General features: G+C 39.3%; 1 protein-coding gene across 2 annotated transcripts in view; it reads right to left on the bottom strand.

Moving 5' to 3' along the window:
- The window catches only part of LOC122809295, a 328407-nt gene that overhangs the window by 45026 nt on the left and 269404 nt on the right, over positions 1 to 13977 (bottom strand). For both annotated transcript variants that reach the window (XM_044080678.1, XM_044080677.1), the window contains one exon: positions 12042 to 12149. In XM_044080678.1, the coding sequence (XP_043936613.1) occupies positions 12042 to 12149 (108 nt within the window). The remainder of the gene's footprint in view (positions 1 to 12041; positions 12150 to 13977) is intronic.

Raw genomic sequence — 13977 nt, 5'->3', positions numbered from 1 at the left:
CAAATGGGGCGTTGTACTCTATGATGGATCTGATGAGTGATGAGTAGAGGGGCACAATGACTTCTTTTGTCTGGATGCAAACCCTTTTGTGATTAGGTGGGTCACATAGAAGGATTTTCTAACCACTTTGGCAATGTGATTATCAAAGGAGAGATTACTATCTACTTAGGTCCCCAGATCCCTTATTACGTTTTCCGTATTTATGGGACTACCACCTATGTGGTAGTTTGTGGGTACTTTGTTATTTCCAAAGGGAATAACTATGCACTTTTTGGCATTTAGCTTGAGGCCATGATTTTGACATGAGGTATCCATCTCAGTGAGACCCTTTTGGAGGATGTCCGTGTCAGCCGGTGAGTCAATTATAGCCCCTAGTTTGCAGTTGGCTGCGAACTTGGTCAGCCATAGTCCTCCTGTGCTTGTCTGTACCTCTGAAAAGTATATGCCAAACAGGAGGGGTCCTAGGACTGAGCCCTTGGGAACTCCACTTATAACCGGTTTAGAGTCAGACCTAGCTCCCGCAACTCTCACCATGTGGGTTCTGTCCATGAGCCAATTGGCAACCCATCTTGTGACATAGGGGTTTATGTTCAGGCTGGTGAGCTTGTCTATAATACCAGAATGGGGAATGGTGTTGAAGGCCTTTGCGAGGTCTAGGTAGGCTGTGTGTACCACCTTTCCCTCATCTATAGCCTTGGTAACTGTCTCAAAGAAGTCCACCAGGTTTAGGAGGCATGATCTGCCCTCAACAAAGCCGAACTGGGTAGGGTCCAGTGTTTGGAGGTTCCCATTGTCTCTGTTAATGAGTTCCATGATGATGTGCTCCATAGCCTTCCAGATCAAGCTAGTCAGGCTTATAGGGCGATAGTTCCCAGGGTCTATTGTGGCTCCACCTTTGTGGAGTGAAATAACCATTGCTGTGCACCACTCTATGGGTACATAGCCTGTCGAGAGGCTGAGCTTGAACAGTGTGTTTAGATAAGGTGTTAGTTCATCTTTGAGCTCATGTAGGATGCAGCCTGGGACACCGTCCGGTCCCATTGATGCTGTGTTTTTGGCTTTGGAGAGGGCTATTTTAACCTGAGTGTCTGTGATTTCAGGGGCTCTACATTCTACTGGTATGGTTATGGGCCCTTTTGGGGGTGAGAGGGGGGTGAAGTTTGCACTGAACCTGTCTGCCAGGATGTTGGCAATATCAGTTGGTTCAGTGTATTTTGTGCCATTCTGCACTAACTCCGAGCAGATCTGAACATTGCCACTTAGATTTTTGACATAGCTAAAGAATGCCTTGTGGTTATCTTTGGAATCCTTGGCAAGTCTTCTTACAAAGCTAGCCTTGGACGATTTTATGAGGGATCGTAGTTTCTAGCTGATACTGATTAGGGATGTCTTCCTTTCTTGGGATTTTACTCTTTTCTGTACTAGTTTCCTCATTCTATTCTATAGCTCGTTTATGGCAGGGATCCACCAGACTGGTTTCCTTTTCTTAGAGGAGTGAGTCTTGGTTTTGCTTGGGATAGCACAATCCATGCATTCTTGTAGGTGCCAGTAGAATGCATTAGTAAAGGATTTTGCAGCTTGGACAGCATTATCCTTTAGCATGGGGGCTTTGAAACCTTCAATCTCCATCTTAAGTAACGGGAAGTTTGCTTTTGAAATGTTTTTCATGGTGGTTTCCTTGCCCGGGGGTGGGGGCAGAATGTGGATATCAAAAGTGAATTGTTTATGGTCAGATCTAACCAGCAAGGGGTTGATCTCCGGTGTAGAACACTGGTCGCCCATGTTGGTGATGACCAGGTCCAATATGTTGTCACCTCTGGTGGGAGTGTTGACCAGTTGTTCCAGGGTGTTTGAGTTTATAAATTCTAGGAAATGTTGGGCAAGGGAGTTAGTACTTGAGTAGTTCTCCCAGTTAATGTTTGGGGAGTTGAAATCACCCAATACTAGGGTGTTTGGTAGGACCTTTGTGTTACCCAGTGTTTCCAGAAATGCGGAATGGGGGTCCTGGGACATGGTGGGTGATCTGTAGCAAGCTACAATTTGAAGTGCAGTTTTGCCCATTGTTAGTTGCATGTGGATAATCTCTGAAGCATTGTGCTGTGCCACTAACTTGGCAGTGTGGGTATCCTTGATGAATATGGATACTACCCCTCCTTTTGTATTTCGGTCCGGGTTCTCTGGTGGAAATGCATGGTATGAGTTGTAGCCTGGTAGTGCTGGAATGCTCTCTGGAACCTTAAACCAGGTTTCTCCTACTGCACATATATCAATTTTCTCCATACTGATGAGTGCCTCGAGTGCATGCATTTTGAGGTTTAGACTTCTGGCATTGAGTAGTATTACCCTCAGATTTTTGTTACTTGTGCTATTTACAGCAGTGGGTTTGTCTTTTGAGCCTTGCCTAAAAAAGGCACTATGGGGGTGGCAAGAGCCTTGGCCAGTATTCGAAATCCTAAGGGTGACAGGTGCAAGCCGTCTCTGGTGAAGCAGCGTGGCTTGTCAAGCATGTCATCCCAGGCAGACAGACACTGGATCCCCTTTGAATGACACCAGAAACTTAGCCAATTGTTGAAATTGATCATTTCTTCTTTATACCGTGGTATCATTCTTGGTGAGAGCAGGAAGCTACTTAGGGTCAGGGTCATACCGGCCTGGACTAAGTGATCAGAGAGCTCTTCCATGTCTCTTTTCATGTAGTCCAGGGAGGTACGGCTCAGGTCATTCACACCAACATGGACAATGACAGAGTCGTATTTGTATTTGTTCTGGAGTGACCTGAGTGCATGTGTTATGTGGCAGATCCTGGCACCCAACAGGCAGCTAATAGTAACCTTCTCCTTATTCAGCCTAGTGAGTGGGACATCAGTGTGCCTGACTATAGAGTCACCTATTACTACTATGTTGGGTATGTTATTTTGCCTTGAGGGCTGTGATTGTGTGGAACACTGGTTTTGTGAAGTATGTGTTTCATGGTTTGTGTTGGGGGGGTTGAGGTTGCTTGAATGTCTGCTTTATAGGGCTCTGTTGCTTTTGCAGATTTGTATTTTATTTAGAGCCTCAGAGTATGTTTTTGTGTATTTACGTGTGTTTTTTGCTGGTGCTGGTTTAATGGGTCTATGTGAGACTGGTGGTGTGATGCCAGTTTTTCCCTTCTCCTCTTGACTGTCTGATCCAGTCTTGGGTTGAGACAGCTTAGCCTCCAGTTTGGCTGTATAATTGCATCTCTCGCATGTGTTAGTGTTTGGTGGTAGGAGGAGAGGGTTGTCTGTTTACATGAGGCAGTTGGAACATTGCTTCAAAAGGCCCAGATTCACCAGTTGGACTGGAGAGTACACCTGAAACTGCCTTTTGAACATGCCTGGATAGGTACAGTAAACTGTTTTACTGAATGGCTGGTAAGGTCGTATAGAGAGCCTTGTCCTTCTGTAGTGCTAGGGTTTATAAGTGCTTGCTATGAGTGTTGAGCAAGTGCCGGGCTGAGAAATGAATGGCTTGAGTGCTTAAGTTGAAAGTTTGTCTAGTTCCAAGGGAAAAATTGAAGAGGAGATTTTGTGGAGCCGGGAATAGTTATACCCTAGCTAACCGGCGCTGCCCAGCGTGCAAAACTGGGCAAATGCAGTTTTTATACCAGGGAAATGAAAGAGATAGAAATTAGCCCAAAATGGCCAATAAACTACTACTTTCTGAGCTGAAACCACTCCTCCAGGGACAGATAGGCTGCTCAAAGCTCCCATCTCTCACAGGTGAACAGAGAAACTTCCTTCTAAACAAGTAAGGTATGGGCAAACACAGAGATATGTAACACAGCCCTGAATTCAGCACTAACCTGAAAACTGGACTATACTAGCTTAGAAAGGCGGGAAACAAGTCTATACATTTTTTTTTAGAAAATAAAGCAGATACAATCAAAAAAACACTTTATATGTGCATAAAAAGATGCTTATTGTTATATATCTCAGTTCAGAGTTGTAGTCAATGCCCCTAGTAATAAAGTAGAAAGAAACACAAATACAGTAAAAGCAGATGAATAAAGTGCATTATATATATATATATATATATATATATATATATATATATATATGTATAACAATCGAAAACAAACAAACTGATTTAAACAAGTTACCCAATTAACCACAAAAAAAAACAAAACTGAGCCCTGTTCCAGAAGTATTCAATCAGACAAGTTCTAACTGCACACTCCCGCTACTATGGTGCAGGGGAACCTTCTCCAAAAAGATGGCCTGGATCAGTGCTCAAGTTATATTAACAAAGCTAGATTCAGCAGGCCTGAATCTGGTCCTATGCTACAGCAACAAGGTGCACCAATTTCAGAAAGAAACAGAATAAGCAGGCACAATAAGCCTGTGACCAGAAATTCCCAGTTCAGAAAGGCAGAATCCAGCCTCTCCTCCCACAAGAGTACAGACCACAAACCTTCTTAATGTAGAATAACTGGCCTGAAGCCTAAGTGCTTAAACCAGAACTAATACACTTTTAGAATAGCAGACAATGAGCTTTCAATCAGCAATTCCCAGCTTAGAACGATGTAAGTTACCTGTCCTGCCACAACAGTGCTGACCACAGACCTTCTTAATGTAAAACAACCAGTATGAAGCCTAAGTGCTTAAACCAAAAGGCTTAGAATAACAGTTACAATTTAATCAGGCTACTACCAAGCAGCAATAACTGCAGCAGAATAAATACAATTGAGTACTTTTAAGAAGAGGCAAAAGTAAAATAAAGTAGGAGGGAACACAAATACAGTAAAAACAGATTAATTTGTTTTTGTTAGTAAAGTGCAAGGAGAGAGGAAGGAAGAACCTAAGTGGGTTGACCTTCTCATATCTTATCTCGGTATTATGTAGAATGAACACTAGACTCAGAATATGATCTCACTGTATTCGGTTAAGTGAGAAAATGAGATGGACTCAGGAGGAGTGTTCAAATACAGACTTACAGGATGGGTGGGCAATTCCAGAGCCACCAACACTAACACCAAAACAAAAACAGAGAGGGAGGGTGGGGACAAACAAGAAGAAGAATAAGTACAGTTGTACAGATTACAGAGATATTAAATCAAAATGCAGACAAAAAATGAGAATAAGCACTTATCTTTTCTCAATATCACAGCTGGCAGTAGGTCAATCTCTCTGCAGCAGCCTGAGCAACAGGTATATCTGATTTAAAACACAGGACAGAAACCAAACAATACATATGCAGGAATACTTTGGCCGGATGAAACTAGTTCTGAAAACTTGCTGCCACTAAGAAAACACACAAGGCCTCCAGACAAAGGATTTCACTACAACTGAGGTCATCACTAAGAGATATACAGCTATAACACACAAGAAGAGGAAAAAGTACAGTTGTACAGATTACAGAGATATTAAAATGCAGACAAAATGAGAATAAACACTTATATTTTCTCAATATCACAGCTGGCAGTAGGTCAGTCTATCTAAAGCAGCCTGAGCAACAGGTATATCTGATTTAAAACACAGGACAAAAACCAAGCAATAAAGATGCAGGAATACTTTGGCCAGATGAAACTAGTTCTGAAAACTTACTGCCACTAAGAAAACAGACAAGGCCTCCAGACAAAGGATTTCACTACAACTGAGGTCAACACTAAGAGATATACAGGTATAACACACAAGAAGAAGACTAAGTACAGTTGTACAAATTACAGAAATATTAAATCCAAATGCAGACAAAAAATGAGAATAAACACTTATCTTTTCTCAATATCACAGCTGGCAGTAGTCAATCTCTCTGCAGCAGCGTGAGCAACAGGTTTATCTGATAAGGCCATCAGTTCATTTAACTACTGTTGTGTCTTCTTCCCCTGTGATGAAACACTAGAAATAGGGAAAGGACTTAAAACTAATGTCATTGGGGCACCCAATTTAATTAATTTCTAAAGCCCTTTTTGAAAACAATTGTTTTTGATAACACCAGGCAAATGTGGATTCACACCTGTGGAGTTTGTTTCTACATGGTTGTCACTATCTGCATTTTGTTTTTTCCTTTCCATGCCTTTAAGAAAAAACAAAAATGAGAAAGTATTTCAGCACATTAAATAAACTTTTCAAATTGCAAAGTAATGCAGAACTTAAGTAAAACATTGGTAGGGACAGTTTTTTATTTCAGGATGTATTATGTAGTAGGTTCACCAAGGCTGAGTTTATGAATAAAATAAAAGGCTCTTCATACGATGTAACAGAATGCCTGTAGTCTAGAAAATGACTTTACTAGACTATTTGATTGTCCCCTGACCTGTATTTGTCATCTAAAGCAGTGTCTATGGTGCAACAGGTAACAGACTTGCTTTTCTTGCTGGCAGACTTGAAGGTTGTTGCCTCTATTCTCACTCCAGTTGACTGGACTGCTGACAATGAAGTTCAGTATTACGTGGACATTAACATTTCCACCCACATTTTCCAACAACTACTGCTGCTTTGTTTTTATTTATTAATTATTTATTTATTTATTTGCAGTTGGTTTACCAGGATAGTCCATTGGGCCAAGATGAACCCGTTTTCAATGGAGTCCTGGGGAGAAAAGCTCCATTAACAAGGTTATATAGTTATACAAATGTAATAAAAGATTAGCAATCAAGTTATCAATACAATACAATTACACAGTTAGAGCATAACACTTGTGTTGACTGTTGCAGATGGTACTTTCTATAGAAGTGATTCAGATTGCGTTTTATACAGAGTTAAAATGCAGTATTTACAGAACTGTACACATTACAGTTTGTAGATGGTACATACTATAAAGTGAGTCATATTGCAGTAATTGTAGAATTTTACAGAATTACTGTTTAAGGATATAGAACCAATGTTTCTTTACCAGATGCAAGGGAATTTATTAGCAGGAGGAGGAAGAAAATAAGGTAGTTTTGAAAATATGAGGGTGGAAGGAAGAGCATTGAAATTATGAAGGGTGGGTGCAGGAGCATTCCCACTGTGTTAGTAAATGAGAGTAAAGATATTTTTTGAATGTAAAGTGGTTGAAGGTGGTACGAATAGCTGGAGGTAGGGGGTTTCAGAGACATGCTAAACTATAAGATAGAAGTTTTTTACCTGGGGGGCGTAATGGTATGTGTAGTTCAAGTAGGTTCTGGTTATTGGTTCTGAGTTGTCTGTTAGGAATGTTTTGACCTTCAAAAAGCTCCAGGATATCTCTCTCTCTCTCTCTCTCTCTCTCTGACTCAGTGGTTTGAAAAAGCTATTTCACAGTCAAAATGAATCGTGGTAATTTTGGACAGATATTTTGCACAACAAAAATCTTTAAAATGTAATGGTTTACCTCAGAGTCTGCACATAGGAGAAGTCTGTTATGAATGAACATTTGCTGTGTGTGTGTGTGTGTGTGTGTGTGTGTGTGTGTGTGTGTGTGTGTGTGTGTGTGTGTGCTCACGCGTGTGCGTGCACATGTATGTGCGTCTTATCTAAGCAAAGAGACCTGCATATCAGATAAGATATCCTGGCTAATTTTACCCATGAATATTTACCTGCACATCATAAGTCTTGCTCTATGAAGTCTTTTACCCCAAGTCCTCTTCAAAAATGCTCACCTCCTAAAACATTCCAGTTAATCACAGAGAATTCTAGACAGCCAATAATGCCAGTCATTAGAGTTTTACAATCTTATTCAGAATATTTATGCCCTATTTTTTATTAACCAGGGTTTTTAACTATGCAAACCCACTTTTCAAAGACAACCCAGGAGCATTGTCTGGCTAAATGGCAAGTCAATGCTCAGAATCACTTAGTTTGCAGATGGAAGTAGAAAGCATCAAACACTGTACCCTTGACTACAGGAAGTTGCTCGCAGCCTTAATCCTCTGCACCAGCTGCTAGACTAAATAATGCCAGTAATTAGACTTTGATAGCTTTTTAGGTCAGAAAATGCATGCACTAGTTCAATTGTATCTGTCTCCACTTTTCTAGAACATCTATTTATGCCCTGTCCCTTTCTAACTTTCCTTATGGTAATCACTAAGGAATACATTCATTTTAAAAATGCTAGTCATTAGATAATCATAGTTCTTAACTGTTAAAATCCATGTCCATCTAACACATTGCTCTGTTAATGTTTTAAGTAAATTAGACTTGTTTGGCACTTAAGTCTCTGAGATGTTACTAAACTGCTTCTTGTAGCCAAAAATACAGGATTTGATTCCTTCCCCACCATTTGCCTACTGTGTGACTTTAAACAAGTAACTAAGCCAGATGGTAGTCTGGCCATTCTGAGGGTTTCTTAGGTGACATGAAAAAGCTCTTAAGGGAAGTATCTATTACAATCTGTCCAGATGCTTTCATTCGACTAGTGGAAGTGATGACCACACAGTATTCTTTAGGTTTTGGGATCAACTCCTATTTTGTCTTTGTTTCTGATTCTTGAGTTAAAACATTTATTTATTTATTAGCATTGGTCTACTTGTATAATCCATCTTGGGGACAAGGCCACTTTTTATTGGAGGTCCAGAGAGAAACGCACCACAATAAATACATACATTGATGGTTAGAGTAAGAAAGAGAAGTATAAGTCCAATAAAAACAATACAAATAACTGACCATTAATGGTTAGATGACAAAAAGTACATGTTATACCAATGAGTCATAACTATCAAATCAAGAAATACAAGAAATAAAATACTTTTAAAAGAACAGCTAAGTAGAGCTATGTCAGTACAGAGAGATGTTTTTTTGCATGGCATATGTAACAGAAATAGCTATAGGCTTAAATAAGTCATAAACAAGAGAAAGGGAGTGAAACCTGGTTAAGCAATCAATAGCAAATAAGTAAATCAACGACAGTACAGTGCACATTTTTAACATTGGTTTCTTGGTTTAGGCCTGTTTACAGCACAGAGAGATGAGGAGTTTGGCTGCTGTAAATGAAGTAAGAGGGACACAAGGAATAGTTTAAAGGTACAGAAGAATAACTAAGTAGTTGTGAAGTTCTGTAGCATGGCAGTAAATAGGTGCGGCTATAGCAAGCTGAAAGATAGAAGAGAATAGTGGCACAAGTTTGATGCAATGTGTAGGACAGATGCTATAATGAAGGGGTTTACAGAAGAGTTATTGCAGGGGTGGGAGGAGAGGATTCATGGGAGAAGAGCAGGAAGCCAGAGAGGGTACATTAAAGAATGTCAATAGGAATTATCATGTGTGATTGGATATTTAGGGTATTTGGAAGATAACATTTAGTGGGTATTAAGAAGCTGAGAGGGCAGAGGGAGATACAGTGGGTTGCACTGTATCACTGTATGGTTCTGATATCAATGAGTTGGGACACATTTCTGAGTCATTATTCATGAATTTATTAATTCATTTGAACAAGCAGATACCTGAGGTGTACAGTCATGCAAGTGATTGCAAGTGATGGATGCAGTTGTGGATTTGTGTATGGCTATGTGTGTGAATATAAATATCATATATGTGTGTGTGTGTTTGTGCATTTATAAAGGGTATAGTTCTCTTTTTTCATTATATTTGTTGTTTCTTCCTCATGAAATGTGTGGCTTTCTGGTAAAACACTTTGAACTACAGTCACTAAATAATGGCAAACATAGTTTCAGACTTCATATAATTCAGAAAATGCTTGCTAATGCAACATCTGCTATGCTAGTAACTTTCTAAGTATGTAATACTAACATTTAAATTATATTACTGATTCTTGAGCTAAGAGGGTGGATGGCATTGGGGGAACAATAGGTTGCACTGTATGAGTCTAACAGCAGCAAGCTGAAATACTCTTTTAGGTCATTACTTATGTACTTGTTCATTCATTTGATCACATGCAAAAATCTGTTGTACGTGCATTCATACAAGGAACCTTGGCTGAAAGTCACCTTGTGTGTGTGTGTGTGTGTGTGTGTGTGTGTGTGTGTGTGTGTGTGTGTGTGTGTGTGTGTGTGTGTGTGTGTATAAAATACTTGGTTCCTGCATCCCAGAGTAATTGTGTTGTAAAGGAAGGAATCAGTTGTAGTAAACTAGAAAATCATCATATGAACCATGTTCTTTGGTATTATCCTTGCTTTCCTCATTAATATTTTAAACTATGAATGCATGTTTAATTTAGCATGTTTTTTGCATGCACTTTGGTGTGAAATGCACAGTGTTTGGTCTACAACAATTGGTCTGGTCCTTAGAGTAGATGAGTAAGGCTATGAGCTGTAAATGAATCTGCTTCCTGTAGTGCAGGGCTTGATTCAATCAGCTTTTCATTTGTGACTGCAGTCACTTCACCAGGCAGTGCTCCTGAAAAAGGACACTTGAATCCAGCAGACTGTGCCAGGCTGTTAGCAAATTTGTTACACTTCTGTCTTTTAAGTTCCTGCACTGTCCACATAGCAACTAAATAGTGTTTTGCTATATGTTATTTGATTCCATATCCCCGCATATTTCCTGCAGTTTAATGTGTTGCCAGATGCATTTTCAGTAAATGTAAGTATCAAGGGAAGAGAAATTTAATGTTTTTCACCTTAACTATGTTTTCAGTGTGAGAGTTTGCAGATTCATAGGTGTATACTAGGCTAATGACCACTGGGGCCGTTATAAGCTAAGCCATGTTTGTCTGACATATGCCTGTCAGTTTTTTTTGCTGTAAAATCTGAAGTACAAGTTATATATTTAATCCAAATTTATGTGACCGTTTAATAGTAAAGAAGAAATAGTATGTATAGTGACTGAAAATAAAAAATAAAAACAAAACACTGGAAAACACCCAAAACAAGAGAATTTAATAACCAAGAAACATTAAACTGTAAGCGCTTTCATCTAGATAAGACTTCTTTAGACTGAGTAATGTTACAAAAAATCTCTAACAACTAAATACACAATCAATTAAAATCACATAGCTACCAATTAATCCTTTAATCCTTTTCTTTTAAGAAAGGCTACAAAATCTTCCCTATCATTTAACCCAGGTGGGTGGCAAGCATTCAGTCTCACTTGCCAATCATATTCTAACCATCCAAGTTCATCTTCAGCATTAAGTGTATAGTGACTGGTTTGAGTAGTATACTATGCTTATTGGAGAGAGCCAGATAAGTATTAGGATATTGTTATAGCAGGTGAAGGGATCCATTACCATGCACAGGTATCCATTTGACCATGATCCATCTCTGATTGTTCCCCTGCCTACCCTTGTCTACATATATGAACTGACTTACCTTTATGTATTGCAGTCATATAGTGTTATGAGCACTTTTTAACACGATAAGATAGGAAGTGTGATACAGCGTACTTTTTAAATGAACCTTGACATTTTCATTGAGTTATAGAAATGCCAGTTTTCAGACATCTGATTTTCATAAATGAGTGGCAGAACTCCATTTTTTTAAGTAGGAAAGTCCCCATCATGATGGAAATGGGAATAGTGATTCATTTCTTACAATAACATACACATCTGTATTAGGAAAATGTTTAAAATAAACATGCAGCTGTCCCTCTGAAGTTTCTATGTTCCTTTTGCAGCTGCTACTTCAGTTATTATGCTATTTGTATATATAATCATTCTTTATACTGCTATGTGTTATGCAGTACAATAGGATACTCAGACACCAAGACTATGCATTGAAGCCTGAGGAATAGCGGAATGATGGGGACTTAAAAAATAGGATAGTGTTAATTTCCAGACCCCCCCCCCATTCAATCTGGTGAAGACAGAAGTGAAAACATATGTAAGGAATCTAAACGGCAAGACAGATATACAAAACAAAGAAATGGACTGAAGAATGCATACAAATACGTATAATGTATGGCAGGAAAACAAATGGGGTAGATCCTCGGACCAGAAATATCAAAAAGTTAAATGTATTAAAACTGTCTTTCACCTGTGAATGGCTGCTTTCATTCTGCCCCTCATTTTACCATACTAATGCTAGTAGTGATTAGATGTCATATGTCAGGTGACGGATAGTCACTAATGTTCCTTACATCTTAGCTCTTCCTCTAATGTTGTTACATTTTCCCTTTATCCCAAACTCCTGGTGCTGCAAAAATGTAATAAACATGACAACAAACCTGGACTTTCTGTTGGGTTTGCTGTTGTTTGTCTGTCTCCTTCAGTTTTTGATACTGTAGTCATTCTTTCTGTTGTCATTGTCAGAGATGTTAATGTTGTATTGCTCTCTGCAGCAGAGAAGAAAGTGTGACCATTAATAGACTGACACTTGAATGTAATTACAAAACTGTGGACTGAGATACAGTAATTTGTTTGTTTTCAGCGTGCAATGCTGCCTGATGCTTTACACAGTAAATATGGATATCCCAAACTAATATTCTTTAGCTTAAGAATATTCTGTATGAAAACAGTACTCCTTCCCAACTCAGGCTTTAGACACCTAACCCTCAAATGCAAACTCTAGCACCCCCAATTACATGTATAAGTAACAGGTCCCCGTCGCTTATGAACAAACCATGAACTGAGAAAGGCACCTATAAAGTAATCATCTGTAGTGACCCTTCTAATGTCATTCTGTCTTTTATAGCCTTCTTTGCATCGGAAACAAAAACAATGATAAATGCACAAGATAAAGTCATAAATGAAGGCGGCTTTGCAAATAAATACAAAAAGTCTCATCAGTCAGATGATGTAGAAATTCTATTTGCTTGGAGGATGTTTATATATGTACAATTAAAGAAACTGTGCTTGAAGATCCAAAAGGTGCATCACAGATTCAAAGATGCATCTCCTTTCACTTCTGAAAATCCAGTTGGTTTAGTCGGATGTGTCAATATTTTTAATGTATCAGCTGAAAGCCAGACGCCAGGAAAATATCTTAAAAGACATTGCCCTGGGACTGCTCCTTTTTGGCATTTACTTCTCTGACGTCAAGGCCGATGTCAATGGCCTCTGGCTCACTAAATTTGCAGATGGTTGCAAATTAGGAGCTGTCACTAAATCTCACACTGACACAAATGTTCTCCGGGAAGGGCTGACACAGACAAACAACTGGTGTCAGAGTCAGGGACTAAAACTAAATGCCAAGGAATGCATAATAGTATCCTTCGGGAAGTCATCCATCCCTGAAAACTATCATATTGACACCACACCCTCAAGAGTTGACCCAGTAGTCAGGGACTTGGACACACACACACACACACACACACACACACACACACACACACACACACACACACACACACACACTAATCAAGTCTTTGACCATTGTATGTCTACAGTAGTGAGGAAATCAGTCTATATTGTGCAACTTATAAACAAAGGCATGGCATTTAAGTCCAAGGAAGTCATTGTTCTACTGTAGTCAGCATTCAGCAGACCTATCATTTAGACAGTGCACCCTTGGGTATGTACCTAACCAGGTACAGCCAACAATTGGAACATCCACAGAGGTTCCTCATTAAAGAAAACAGGGCATAAATAACAATTCCTATGCAGACCAGCTCAAGGTGCTATCCCTGTACTGTGTGTGCCGCAAGCTCTTGAGGGGAGATCTATGCCTGGCATACAGAATAAAATGGATGTAATATATGGATTTATATCTTCAGTCATCATTGCACTATAAATGACTACATGAGATAAAGAATTGAAAGACTTGGTTATATCTAGAAATATGATGCCTGATGGTAAATCTTTGTATTAGGTATATTGTAGTTGTTCGTAAAACTCATTAGCTTTGTTAAGGTCACCTTCCCATTACAGAAACTGTGTTGAGAGAAGTCAAATGACTCTAAATCATTACATTTATTAGTAATTTGGACAATACAATGCTTACATTTACCTATAATTGGTGACAAGCTAATTGCACAGTTACTCTTAATATCATCTCTTTAGCCTTTCTTATGTATTCAAGTAACATGTGATTATCCAAAAACTAGGTACCATTTCAGAAAACAGTCTGTGTCTTTCGGCTTTTCCTGGTGAGGGGTCACCACAGCGGAACTCCGGTCCGCTAATGATTGGCAGTAGATTTTTACGTGCTGACTTGCCGGGCCT

The sequence above is a fragment of the Protopterus annectens genome, chromosome 8.part0 (assembly GCF_019279795.1).
Source record: "Protopterus annectens isolate FY-2018-M chromosome 8.part0, PAN1.0, whole genome shotgun sequence".
Classification (NCBI taxonomy): Eukaryota; Metazoa; Chordata; order Ceratodontiformes; family Protopteridae; genus Protopterus; species Protopterus annectens.
This window is presented reverse-complemented; position numbering and strand designations above follow the sequence as displayed.